Source organism: Carcharhinus amblyrhynchos, chromosome 2 (assembly GCF_965287045.1).
Source record: "Carcharhinus amblyrhynchos chromosome 2, sCarAmb.v2.hapA, whole genome shotgun sequence".
Lineage (NCBI taxonomy): Eukaryota > Metazoa > Chordata > Chondrichthyes > Carcharhiniformes > Carcharhinidae > Carcharhinus > Carcharhinus amblyrhynchos.
Window position 1 is genome coordinate 27,661,106 of NC_137325.1, and position 14,229 is coordinate 27,675,334.

Consider the following 14,229-nt stretch of genomic DNA (forward strand, 5'->3'; position numbering starts at 1 on the left):
ATTATTTTATTTTTGAACACCCTTGCTGAGCAAGGGGAGAGAGTTCAGTACCAGTGTGGCTCTTCTGCATTTTAGGCACAATGTCAGCATCGAACCCATGCAAGTACAGCACTGCACAGCCAGTCGCATCGTCTGCTCCATTTCAACAGTGTGGATTAGTCACACCTGTGAGTAGCACCTTTGCTACCTAAGTGTGCCATTTTCACCTGACCGTTCTTGTTTTATCCTAAAACAAAACTAACAGTTTTGAATTTCAGCTAGGTCTTCACTCATTCTTTATTTAATTCATTTCAAATACACATAAAAGCCATTTCACATTAAACTCGGAGACAAAGTCATTTGCAAGTTGGAGCTTTCAGGCGACTGTATCTGTGCTCTGATATTGGGTGAACAAGTGTATCCAGTCCACGTAACATGGTGAATGTAAAACTGAGATGCAAGTCTGAATCTCAACTGAGATTCTTATACAATTCACGGAATGAAGGCATGAAATTCAGCAGTTGAATACTTATCCTGTCTCTCTAAACCTCTATATAAAATTGATAAAACATTTAAAAAGATTTGTTCTGGTATAGCTAATTTATAATAGCCTAGGAAATGTTTAATATTTGTCCTTTAGCTCTCCAATGTGGGCTGCACATTGTGTACTTTGGACAAGGTGATGGGGATTTTACGCTCACCCGGAGCTGGTGCCTTAGTAACGGGCTGGAAGGAAGCTTGGGCATCCACAATTCTCTCTTTAAACTTCTGCTGCAGGTATTTTTCTTCCTTGGAGTAACTCGTGGCCAACGTGGACATCAGGAGGCAAGCGGCCATCATCAACCCCCCAATGCAAAAGAGAATAGCCCCTGCCAGTTTACAGATGTCCAGTGCCACATTGAACTGGACAGCTTGACCATCCACCACCAGAAAATTCTCCTCCTCCTCTCCAAATGCTTCAAACTTTGGTGGTACCAGGTAGCCGGCTGCAATCACTGCCATTCCTATCAGAAGTATGGTGGTTCCAGCCATAAGTCCGACCTACAAAATCACAATAACAAAACACAGTCCAGCTCTGATTCATACTTCACCAATACAGCAAGGCCATTCACAGTTACAACAGCCAAAAGTAGTACCACTTCTACAATCACAAGCACAAACTTACTGCATACTAAATGAAGGACTTTTCTGTCATAACTGCGACAATTAACATTTTGAATCTATCTTAAAAGGGCAGACTGACCTATTTTACACCACAAGGCCTCTTTTGTATTCACGAGATTGTGCTAATTTACATCTTTATTAGGTATATTCAAATGTTAATGGAACGTGTGATGCCTTATCGCATTAGTACCTTTGGAAATAAATTGTCTTCGCTGTTCAAGAAAACAAACCATTGCAATTTTTCTGTTTCTGAACAATATTACACATGAATTGTCACTCATTCGCCTCTGGGCTTTTGTCCTAATAGTGTTACAGATGTTCCACTGTACACTGGCAACTCTATCAATGCACTAGATGCTCATTCACAAAATCCAGGCAACAGCTACTTAGGTTGCTGTTAGACTACCTCCAAATGGGTAGTTAGCTTGCCCAGACAGCAATTGATCAAGATCCAACAGAGGCAACATAAGTAGGTTCCCACATTAATGCCATGCATTCTGTCTTCATTATTTTATACAATGTTTTGATCTTGTTTCGATGTAGTTAAATGATAGAAAGCAGAGAAACAGAGTCAGCTCCAGTTTAGAATGTTTTCTGCAGTGCAGACTAAGGAGCTTAGAAATAGGAAATGATGATATTACACAGTCACTGCTGTTAAGAGCGTATAATTACACAGGAACGTATAATGGAAAAAGGTGACAATTAGAAGCAAAAGCTTGCAATCAGGAAATCTACATATATTTAATGTTTTTAAAGCAAAGATGTTCCTTTTCGCACAGAAATTGCAGGAGCAGTACACCTCATGGTAGATTTGTTTTTACTTAACCCTTCAAGTTGTTTAATTTGTATACCACAAATTGCAGCAAATGCAAATTGATAATGACATGGTGGTGCCAATGGGGCATCTAGAACCCCCTGAACATTGAGTCCAATGTTCAGTCCCTCAAGCAGTGAAATTAAACAACAAATGATAGAGGTGGAAATAGGATAAAGTACAGTCAAATTAGATGTGCAATGAAAAACAAAGGGACTGGACTAGGAAAATAGGATTGGATTTGTAGCAAGAGAAAAAACAAAAGTGAGAAAATAATTAAAATGATTAACTTTAAAGATGTTTAGGAACAATTTGCGACCTGCAGGGTGAGACTTCATACTTTCATTGTTCCCTTTCAGGATCTCCAATATTGGGTGACACATCAAGGCCCTAAATCACATCATTAACAAGGTCTTTATAACATGAATTACCAGTCCAAATGACAGTAGCAAAATTCATTCTTTTTAGTAGCACACATTTAGCAGTTTAAATTCACACAATTGGGCGACTGAAAGCTATTTGTCTCCAGTTTTGGAAGGATTAACAATGGTAATTGACCAGCAGATCAGAACATTTGGCACATCTCTTCCCCACAATATAATGCATCAATAATGCCAGGCGACACAAACTTGCAATTATCTTCCAGAAATTTCTGGGCCATTGAAGTTAAAACTTGTTGAAATATTGAGTAAAATATTACGCATACCTTCCAGAGAATGGAGCTCCACTTGCTTGGGGATCTCTTAATCTGAAAATCATCCTCATGCTCCCAGATTGATGCCGTACAGTCTTCGTAGAACTGATGCAGATATGATCGGACTCCATAATGTTGGTGCAACCCCTCTGCATTGTAGTTAGAGTTCTCTGACTGGCAGATCTCGGCACACAAACTCATCCTTTACAGCTGCATTCCAAACTGTAAATCACAAAGAACTGGAGTTTGATCGACAAATAGGAGAGCCAATACAAATATTCCCAAAGGTTCACCGAACCAAAGTTACATTTGGCTGGTCTAATTCTACAATTGTGTCACAAAGCTTGAAGATAAGCCACATACTATCATTGTCCATGAATCATAGAATCCCTACAGCGCAGAAGGGGCCATTCATCCCATCAAGTCTGCACTGACCACAATCCAACCCAGGCCCTACTCCCATAACCCCACATATTTATCGTGCTAATCCACCTGACAAAAAGGGACAATTTAGCATGGCCAATCAATCTAACTCGCAGATCTTTGGAATGTGAGAGGAAACCGGAGCACCCTGAGGTAACACATGCAGACACGAGGAGAATGTACAACCTCCACACAGACAGTCACCGAGGCTGGAATTGAACCCGGGTCTCTGACGCTGTGAGGCAACAGTGCCAACCAGGTAATAGACTCTAAAACAGGCCAATGTAGATCTCAGTTATTCTTCTTGTAATCATGACACTTAGTAGAAAATTAGAGTTAAGTACTTGCACTTTGCATTGAGTACTTTGAGTCATAATTTACCGTGAAGAAGATTATTGACTTGTGAATTAATAATTAGTTGTTTTATCTGTCTCTCAACCATTCAATTTGTATTAGTAGGAAATGATCAAGTAAACTATCCTAGCAACAAATAGTTCATGGACAATCTGCTGTTGCTTATAGAGATAGAGGTTTATTTAAAAAGGTTTTCCAGTCATTTTTGCCAATAAAAGAAGCAGAACCTAAGGCTCAATATGAAATGGACTTGCAATCCTAATCAGGACATGTAATAAAAGTATTAATTTGATGTATGGTCAGATAAAGGTGATTATGAAAGCAAGATTCAGATCTATAACTTGATGCCAACTACAATTAATTTTAATGTGAAAGCCTTGCTACATATTTAATGCACTTTTTAATCAAGTGATGGAAATAATTCTCTATGTATGAATAATTTGACCTGGATGGCAATCAATTGCCTTTTTACTTGTGACTGAATCGTAAATGTAAAGTTGCCAATTTTTGACCAGTCCAACTGGAATGAAATTAAGGCATTTTGATGCTAACATAATTAGCACACATAGAATACCAGAAATGGTACTCATAGAAGTGGCTATCCTACATATATTTTCCAGTTCTGAAGAAGTTTACTTGGCATCATTACAAATGGAGCAAAAAGTAAATTATCGTATTTTCTACTTCTCCATCCTCCTTTTAAAACCATCATTAAAACGTACTTCAATCATTAGGTCACTCTTCCTAATCCTTCTTTTCTTTGGGGTGATAGTGGTAATGTCTAGTAATGGCTACTGAACTAGTAATCCAAAGGCCCAGGCTAATGCAGCAGGGATGTGAGTTCAAATCCCACCAGGGTGGAATTTAAATTAAATTAATAAATCTACTCTCAGTAATGGTGACCATTAAATTATCATTGATGTAAAGACCTGCTTCACTAATGTAGGAAATCCGCTGTCCTTCCTTGGTCTGGCCTACATGTGACTTCAGACCGACAGCAATGTGGTTCTTACTTAACTTCCCTCAGTTCAAGGACAGTTAGGAATGGCAACAAATGCTGGCTTTGCCAGTGGTCTCATATCCCATGAAAAATCTAATAAAGCTGAGAACTCCAGAAAAAAAGAGGTTGAAGCTGAACCTTAAAATTAAAGGTGAGTCATTCAGAAATCATGGGCGGAATTCTCCCAAAAACATTCTAAGTATCGAATTTGCATGAAAACTCGAGAATTACGCTGTTTGTTCAGTGGGAGTTCAGGGAAGAATGTCCTGCACTCTGCACAGCAGAGGCCACCAGTGTGATTATCAAAAGAAACTAGGTGGCAGAGCCTATTCCCGTGAGAGGCTGAAATTAGCACGCTGAGTGGCCACTGTACATCCATCGATCTGTCAGTGCTAACATCAGAGCATGCGCTGATGGCCCCCCGATTGTTGGCCTGTTCAATCACTGGACAGGCTTGCGACCCCCGCAACGCTGGCCCTTCATCCCCCACGGCCCAATCGCTGGCCCTCTCCGACCATTCCTGGGACCATCCCAGTGGATTGGGAAAATCACAATATCAAGCAATAATTATTCACACAACTGGTTATAGAAATCTGGAACTCTTATCCCAAAGAGCTGTTGAGGCTAGATTAACTGTAAATTTCAAATCTGACATTGATAGATTCTGTTCGGCAAGGGTATTAGGTATTATGGAGCCAAGGTGGACAAACGTTCACGCTTAATGGAACAATAGGCTTGAGGGGCTGAATGGTCTACTTCTATGCCCAAGTTCCTAGAATCCCTACATCTAATCATAGAATCCCTATACTGCAGGAGGAGGCATTCGGCTCAACAAGCTCCACTGACAACAGGCTCTTTCCTCATAACCCCACGTATTTACCCTGCCAATCACCCTGTCACTCAGGGACGATTTAGCATGGCCAATCAACCTAATCCGCACATCTTTGGACTATGGGAGGAAACCAGAGCACCTGAAGGAAACCCACGCAGACATGAGAAGAATGTACAAACTCCATACAGACACCCGAGGCTGGAACTGAACGTGGGCCCTTTGTGCTGTGAGGCAACAGTGCTAACCACTGTGCTGTGCCTCCCCTCCCCCTCTATTTTAATACATGAGTATTATTGCCGAATTTTGCTACTGTTCTGTTGCTTATCTTTTAAATTTGACATTGTAATTCAAAAATTATCCACTATGAAGTATCAGTGGCTCAACATCTGGATCAGAAGAATATAGGTTCATGCTTCTGTAAACTAAACACATCATATAGAAGTGACACTTCCGTGCAATACTGAAGGAATGCTGCATTGTTTGAAATGCTGACACCATGGCCAATTGTCTATGTAAGTGAACGTAGAAGATCCATGGATTCACAGTGGCACAGTGGTTAGCACTGCTGCCTCACAGCCACTAGGGATCTGGGTTCAATTCCAGCTTTGTGTGACCATCTGTGTGGAATTTGCACATTCTCCACATGTCTGCGTGGGTTTCCTCTGGGTGCTCCGGTTTCCTCCCACAGTCCAAAGATGTGTGGGTTTGGTTGATTGGCCATGCTAAATTAACTCTAATGTCAGAGGATTAGCAGAGTAAATATGTGGGGTTATGGGAATAGGGCCATGGTGGGATTGTAGTCAGTGTGGACTCGATGGGCTGAATGGCCTTATTCTGCACTGTAGAGATTCTATGTTATAGTTGCAATTTGTTTTAAAGTAATACGAATAGCTGGTGCTATATTGCTAGTTGCCTGAGGGTATCCTGATTGTGTGGTATGATTTGTGGGTATAGGATTAAGATTCACTTTCTGCTGTTAACACCCATTTTACCTCCCTGCAATGGTCTTTTACTCCAACCATCATGATGCCTACCAGATGACAAGTAATCACAGACTCTTAATAGTGCAAGAAATCATCCATCTATCTGATCTGCACTGGCTCTTTGAAAGAACATTCTACCTAGTCCAATTCCTCTGCCTTATCCTATAATCTTGCATATTCTCTCTTTTCAGATAGAACTCCAATTCTCTTTAGAATACCTTGATCAAATCTGCCATCACTACTCTCTCAGAAAATTCCTCCCAGATTCCAATCACACTCTGGGTGAAAAAAAGTTTTCCTCATGTCACTTTTACGTCTTTTGCCAATTATTTTGGATCTGTGTCCTCTGGTTCTTGATGCTCTCCCAAATGGCAACAATTTCTCACTATTTATCCTGTCCATATCCCTCAGGATCTTGAAAACATCTCAAGTCTCCTCTCAGCCTTTTATTCTCTAAGGAAAACAGTTCCCATCTCTCCAACCTGTTCTCTTGCTACAGTTCTTCATCCCAGGGATCATTCTTGTGAACCTCAATGTCTTCACATCCTTCCTCATGTATGTCAGCCAGAACAGGATGCAGTACTCAAGATGAATATTTAACTAGTGTCTTATACAAGTTCAACATGACCTCCTTACTCTTGTACACAATGTCTCTAATAACAAAGCATCAAATATTATATATTTCATTAACTGTCTCTCAACATGCCATCTTCAATGATTCATCTACATATACACCAAGGTCCCTCTGTTCCTGCACCTCCTCTGGAGTTTTTCCCTTTGTTTTACTGCAGCAGGTGACGGTGCAGAGGGACCTCGGGGTCCTTGTGCATGAGTCGCAAAAACCCAGCTTGCAGGTGCAGCAGGTGATCAGGAAGGCGAATGGGATGCTGGCCTTCATAGCGAGGGGGATTGAATATAATAGGGAGGTCTTGCTGCGGCTGTATAGGGCATTGGTGAGGCCGCAGCTGGAGTACTGTGTGCAGTTTTGGGCGCCGTACTTACGCAAGGATATTTTGGCCTTGGAAGGGAGTGCAGAGGAGGTTTACTAGGCTGATGCCGGAGTTGAGGGGGTTGAGCTATGAGGAGAGGCTGAATAAACTAGGCTTGTACTCGTTAGAGTTTAGAAGAATGAGGGGAGATCTCATTGAGACGTATAAGATGATGAATGGGATGGATAGGATAGAGGTGGAGAGACTCTTCCCGCTCAGAAAGGATAATAGGACTAGGGGGCACAGCCTCAAGATAAAGGGGGGGCGGTTTAGAACGGAGTTGAGGAGGAACTTCTTCACTCAAAGGGTGGTGAACCTCTGGAATTCTCTGCCCATTGAAGTGGTGGAGGCTACCTCGCTAAACATTTTTAAGACGCGGGTTGATGGGTTTTTGATAAGAGAGGGGATTAAGGGTTATGGGGAGAGGGTGGGAATGTGGAACTGAGCCATGACAGATCAGCCATGATCTTATTGAATGGTGGGGCAGGCTCGAAGGGCTAGATGGCCTACTCCTGCTCCTATTTCTTATGTTCTTAGACTGAGGCCAAAACTTGGGCAGGCAAGATTCCCAGAATGGCTCTGTTGGCCTCAGGCAGGATTTTACGATCTCGCCTGAGCAAGTCGTAAGATCCCGCCCTATGTCTCCATATTCTTACTGCCAAAATTAATCATCTCAGACTTGCCTGCATTGAACTTCATCTGCCGTTTGTCTACCCAATCCACCAACAGGTTTATGTCCTTCTGAATTTCAAGACTATCCTTATCAGAGTTGGCAACATATCCAATTTTCGTATTGTCTAAAAATTTTGAAATCATGCTCTGAACACCAACGTCTAGGTTATTAATATATATCAGGAAGTGCAACAGTCTCAACATTAACCCCTACAAACTTTTCTCCATTCTGAAAAACAGCCATTATATCTGTTTCCTGTCATTCAGCTAATTTCTTATCCAAGTGCCTATTTTTCCTTTAATTCCACAAGCTAGAATTTTGCTCACAAGCCTGTATCAAATCCCTTTTAAAATTCCATTTGCATCACATTAACACTGTTATCCTTATCAAGCTCTATTACCTCCTCAGAAAAGTAGCCTGTTAGTTAAACATTATTTTACCTTAATGAATCCATGCTGGCTTTCCTTAATTATCTTGCATTAAGTGACTATTGATTTTTTCCCCAAATTACAGTTTCCAGAAGTTTCCCTACCGCTGCAGTCTGAGTGGTCTGCAGTTGCTAACTTTATACATACAACCCTTTTTGAACAAGGGTGTAACATTCACAATTCTCTGGTCCTCTGGCACCATCCTTGTGCCTAAGGAAAACTGGAAGATTATTACTAGTGCCTCTGCAATTTCCATTCTCACTTCCCTCATTACCTTGAATTCAGCTCATCTGGTCCTGGTACCATATCAATTTTAAGAAGCCTTTCTGTAAGTTCTCCTAGTGTACCAGAGTTCTCCTTTCTCACCTCTCTTGCCTGAGTAGCATCTTCTTATGTTCTTCCTTTATAAAGACTTGGTGCAAAGTACTCATTGAATACCTCTGCTATTTGTCCTGCCTTATGCACAATTTCTGTTTTCTTATCCTAAATCAGCTGCATACTTTACCACCCTTTTATTATTTATATGTTTATAGAAGACCTTGAGATTTCCTTTCATGTTAGCTGCCGGTCTCTTTTCATGCTCTCTCCTTGCTTTTATCAGCTTTTCTTTTCACTTCTCCTCTGGCTTTTCTATATTCAGCTTGTTTGTTCATTGTATTTTCTCTCTTCGCCTGTCATAAAGCCAGCATTGGATTGGGCTAAGCACCATAAAAAGTCTCACAACACCAGGTTAAAGTCCAACAGGTTTATTTGGTAGCACTAGCTTTTGGAATGTCGCTCCTTCTTCAGGTGAGTGGGAGTTCTATTCACAAACAGAACACGTACAGACACAAACTCAATTTACAAGATAATGGTTGGAATGCGAGTCTTTTCAGGTAATCAAGTCTTAAAGGTACAGACAATGTGAGTGGAGAGACAATTAAGCACAGATTAAAGAGATGTGTGTTGTCTCCAGACAGGACAGTTAGTGAAATTTTGCAAGTCCAGGCAAGTTGTGGGAGTTATAGATAATGTGACATGAACCCAAGATCCCAGTTGAGGCCTCATGCGTGTGGAATTTGGCTATCAATTTCTACTCAGCGATTATGTCCCGAAGCATGATACATTGGGGAGACAATGCAGACACTATGACAACGGATGAATGAACACCCCTCGACAATCACCAGGCAGTTCCTGTCAGGGAACATTTCAGCAGTCATGAGCATTCAGCCTCTGATCTTCGGGTAAGCATCCTCCAAGGTGGCCTTCACGACACACGATAATGCAGAATCGCTGAGCACAAACTGATAGCCAAGTTCTGCACACACAAGGATGGCCTCAATCGGGATCTTGGGTTCGTGTCACACTATCTATAACCCCCATGACTTGCCTGGGCTTGCAAAATCTCATTAACTGTTCTGGCTGGAGACAATACACATCTCTTTAACCTGTGCTTAACCTTCTCTCCACTCACATTGTCTGTACCTTTAAAAATTGATTAGCTGCAAAGACTATCATTCCAACCATTATCTTGTAAATTGAGTTTGTGTCTATATATACTCTGTTTGTGAACAGAACTCCCACTCACCTGAAGAAGGAGTAACACTCCAAAAGCTTGTGCTACCAAAAAAAATTGGACTTTTAACCTGGTGTTGTGAGACTTCTGTCATATACATATTGCTTCCTCTAATTCTGTGAAACTCTGCCAAGTATTTTATTTACCTTGATGCTACTCTTGGATATATCCTCCCTATCAGTACTTCTTTATTTCTCACTGGTAGTTTTTCTCCTCTCTGATTTTCCCCTCAGGTTCCCACAGCCTGCCAATTGAGCTTCAACCCCAACACTCCAACAACACTAGCAAACCTCCCTACAGGGACATTAGTCTCAGTCCTATTAAGGTGTAATCTGTCCTTCCTGTACAGCTTGCACCTGCCCCAGAACTGGTCCCATTGTCTCAGAGATCTAATTCTCTCCCTCCTATCCATTTCAACATATCGTACTGCTCAATTTTCCTTTTCTAATGGATAAGGAAACATGTTACTTATCTTAGTGTAAGCGAGACTGCATTCTGTTTGGCTTCTGTGAAAAGCTCTGTGAACTAATTCTGGTTTTCATCTTATTCCCTGATCACTCTCTTCAAGCTGAACCTCACAATGGTACAACTTTGTTGTTCTGTTTGAAACTGTTGATCTTCAAACCCTCTGACTAAAATCAGCTCATTCCGCTTCTTCAGTAACCCATTCCTTGGACCTGCCTTCAGATTTTCAACCAATGAGTTCCTCATCACATCTGGTTCACCTCCAAGTTTAACCAATTTTTTTTCACCAATTTCCCGAGTATTATTCTCTATAAACAGCAACACCTCTAAAGCTTACTTGTCTGCATTCCAGCACATATAGAATCCCTAAAGTGCAGAAGAAGCCATTCAGCCCATCGAGTCTGCACTAACATTCTGACAGAGTATCCCACCCAAGTCCCCCTTCCCCACCACATCCCTGTCACTCCACATGTTTACATAAGAACATAAGAAATAGGAGCAGGAGTAGGCCATCTAGCCCTTCGAGCCTGCCCCGTCATCCAATAAGATCATGGCTGATCTGAAGTGGCTCAGTTCCACTTTCCCGCTTTCTCCCCATAACCCTTAATTCCCTTGCCTACCAAAAACCTATCTACCCGTCACTTAAATATATTTAGCGAGGTAGCCTCCACCACTTCAACGGGCAGAGAATTCCAGAGATTCACTGCCCTCATAGTTAATCATAGTTTACCATAGTTAATCCATCTAACCTACACATCTTGGAACACTAAAGGGCAATTTGGCATGGCCAATCCACCTAACACATCTTTGGACTGTGGGAGGAAACTGGAGCACCTGGGGGAAACTCAAGCAGACACAGGAAAAATGCAAACTCCACACAGTCACCCAAGGCTGAATTGCATCTGGTTCCCTGAAGCTTTGAGGCAGCACTACTAACTATTATGCCACCGTGCTTCCCTTCTTTCTTTCTTTCATTCTTTCTTCAATCCCAACCTCCTGAATTCAAAATTCCGTTCTCCTCTACATTCTGCTATCTATATTAAATGTGCTCCAGCACTTGCAGCCATTTTCACCCTTGACTGTTCCAACTTTGGCCTGTTTTGCAAATTTTACTATGTTTTCCTTTCAGACATCATTGCTTCATACTTGAACATTATCTCTCAACACCTTCCACCTTATTTTCACCCTTGCTTCTTTCAAAAACATCCTCTAAGCCTGTTTTTTGGATTATTCCTTACGCCATTTGCCCCAAGCTTCCAGTCAGCATTGTCAGATGGTCAACTGTGTGTAGCATTTTGTTACAGAGATTGTTAACTGCAATTTTATCACAAAATTGTTGTACTTTTGTAATAAATATCTTAGGTTATAGTTATAACATGGTTAAGAATACAAAGCTAAATTCTTCAAAATAACTGCTCCCTAGCTAACTCATTAGTGAGAAAGTTGTGAGATATGATTAGGTATTCCTGTGGCCATCAGGCCACAACATACATAGTTCTAATTTTCCTCAAACTTACACCATGTAACAGAATGCTTATAGAAATATTGGCACTATTTCTCCACCATAGAACATAGAACATAGAACATAGAACATTACAGCGCAGAACAGGCCCTTCGGCCCACGATGTTGCGCCGACCAGTTACAAAAACAATGACCCACTAGCCTATATCAATCCCTTTTCGTCCATAAACCTATCCAGAGATCTCTTAAACGCCCCCAAACTAGACGCATTTACAACTGCAGCAGGCAGGGCATTCCAATCCCTCACCACCCGCTGGGTAAAGAACCTACCCCTGACATCCGTCCTGTAGCTACCCCCCCTTAATTTAAAGCCATGTCTACCTGCATCACAAAAAATTGGATACTGTAGTAATTTGGATAGTTTGAATAACTAGATAATTTGTATTGCAGCATTCAAGCTTGACTAACTTTAGAATCTTCAAATTTTTAGGTTTGCAGATTGCCAATCATCTGTCCTGGTCCCCTCATCCTGACACTATAATTAAGAAAGTCCACCAATGCCTTTACTTTCTCAGAAAACTAAGGAAATTTGGCATGTCTACTATAACTCTCACCAACTTCTGTAGATGCACATTAGAAAGTATTATTTCCAGTTATATCACTGCTTGGTATGTCTCCTGCTCTGTTCGAGACTGCAAGAAACTACAAAGGGTCGTGAATGAAGCCCAGTCCATCACTCAAACCAGCCTCCCATCCATTGACTCTGTCTACACTTCCCACTGCCTCAGAAAAGCAGCCAGCATCATCAAGGACCCCATGCACCCAGAACATACACTCTGCCACCTCCTGTCGGGAAAAAAATACAAAAGTCTGAGGTCACCTACCAACCGACTCAAGAACAGCTTCTTTGCGGCTGCCATCAGACTTTTGAATGGACCTACCTCGCATTAAGTTGATCTTTCTCTAAGCCCTAGCTATGACTGTAACACTACATTCTTCACTCTCTCATTTCCTTCTCTATGTACTGTATGCTTTGGCTGTATGGTGCTTTTCACTGTATACTAATACGTGTGACAATAAATCAAATTAAAATCGTAAGTTAAATTACAAATATTAGGACCACAAACTGCAGATAACAGACCTAACCGGCTCCCTTGTGGAACATAAATAAATAGGCTGGACATTACCAAAATATCTACTGTCAGCCTGAACTTACATAGCTGCTTAAGTGATCGGTAGGACAAGCGCGGTAATCGTGTTCTGCTGATTATTTTCCCATTGCAGTTACACTTTTGCTGTACATTTTATACACAAGATTTTCACAGTAGCTTCTTTGCATGTTAATGTAAGCCGACTTATGACATTAATAAACACACGTTAAAGTCCTAAAGAATGGGAAGCCTCCTGCTGTAGCCGAATGCATTATAAACGAATTCAAACACAGCTAATGTAACTCTCCAAGGGAGCAAAGTGATGGCTGGAAGTGGCCGGAAACTTCGACAAGCGACCTGCAGACACGCTACTTAAACACAAACCAGCTACCGTCCTCCATCTAATCCCACCAAGCAACAGGCCAAAAAATGACCATTATTTCACCTTTTAGCGCGTTCCATTTTGCTTCTAAAACATTTTTACACCACAGACTCCACCTTTCGGCCATCTCTACATTACTCAAAACAAAATACATGCAGATCACAGATCAAAGTATAAGAGAATTCAACACAAATAGTTAGCAACACAGATTCATGGACCTCACACATATCTGAAACCAAGTTTGCATTGTAGCTGGAGAACTTTATAAAAACAAAAACAATTGCCAACATTTACTCCGTTAGGTGTGTGAGGCTTCCAGCCAGGGCTGGGGCAAAGCCCATCGATCTCCTGTAACCCAGGCCGGCGTTACCAGCCCCTCAATCAGAGCACACAGAGCTCGGATACAAGGAGCAATCCCTTTCCCCAGCCAGCCAGCCACTCGCACCGCGGCCCATGTGCTGCTTCTTATTTTTCTTGTTGCATTTTTACCTGCCCCCCCCTGAACGTGGCTTGCTGCTGCTGCTGCTGGTGGGGAGGGGGGTTGTAGTGGAGGGTGCTTGGTGTGTGCTTGTGTGCGTGTGCCTCTCCGGTCTGCTGCCGTCCTCCCTCCTCCTCCTCCTCCTTGCTCGCTGTCAGTGCATTGCCATCCCCTGCGAGTGCCCAGACACCCGGACACCAGCTCTGAGCGCCTGCGCCAGCTCTGCAAGGGGCCGGGCTAGCAGGGCAGCCTCCACACTGAGCTCAGTCAGATGGACAAGCACGGGGAGGGGGTGGGAGGCTCGCTATGTATCTTGCCTCCCTCTTGCCTGTGCCCCGCATATCCATTCCCAGCGAGCTGTAAGACCATTTCTCCCCTGCACCTGAAAAATAAAACTTTGCAA

At 42.1% G+C, this 14,229-nt stretch overlaps 1 protein-coding gene across 1 annotated transcript; it reads right to left on the reverse strand.

Moving 5' to 3' along the window:
- Positions 1 to 257: 257 nt before the first annotated feature.
- nrsn1 (neurensin 1) lies at positions 258 to 14,008 on the reverse strand. Its single transcript, XM_080215659.1, has 3 exons — positions 13,838 to 14,008; positions 2,664 to 2,873; positions 258 to 1,020 (listed from the first exon to the last, which is right to left on the reverse strand). Exons 2-3 carry the CDS (start codon positions 2,850 to 2,852, stop codon positions 616 to 618), a joined length of 594 nt encoding a protein of 197 aa, XP_080071785.1. The 5' UTR covers positions 2,853 to 2,873; positions 13,838 to 14,008; the 3' UTR covers positions 258 to 615.
- Positions 14,009 to 14,229: the final 221 nt, after the last annotated feature.

Excerpts from the sequence above, each read along its gene's own strand:
- nrsn1 (XM_080215659.1), bottom strand. The coding sequence starts at position 2,852 with ATGAGTTTGTGTGCCGAGATCTGCCAGTCAGAGAACTCTAACTACAAT. Across the intron at positions 1,021-2,663 it reads GGAGCTCCATTCTCTGGAAG|GTCGGACTTATGGCTGGAAC; the intron begins GTATGCGTAATA and ends GTGATTTTGTAG.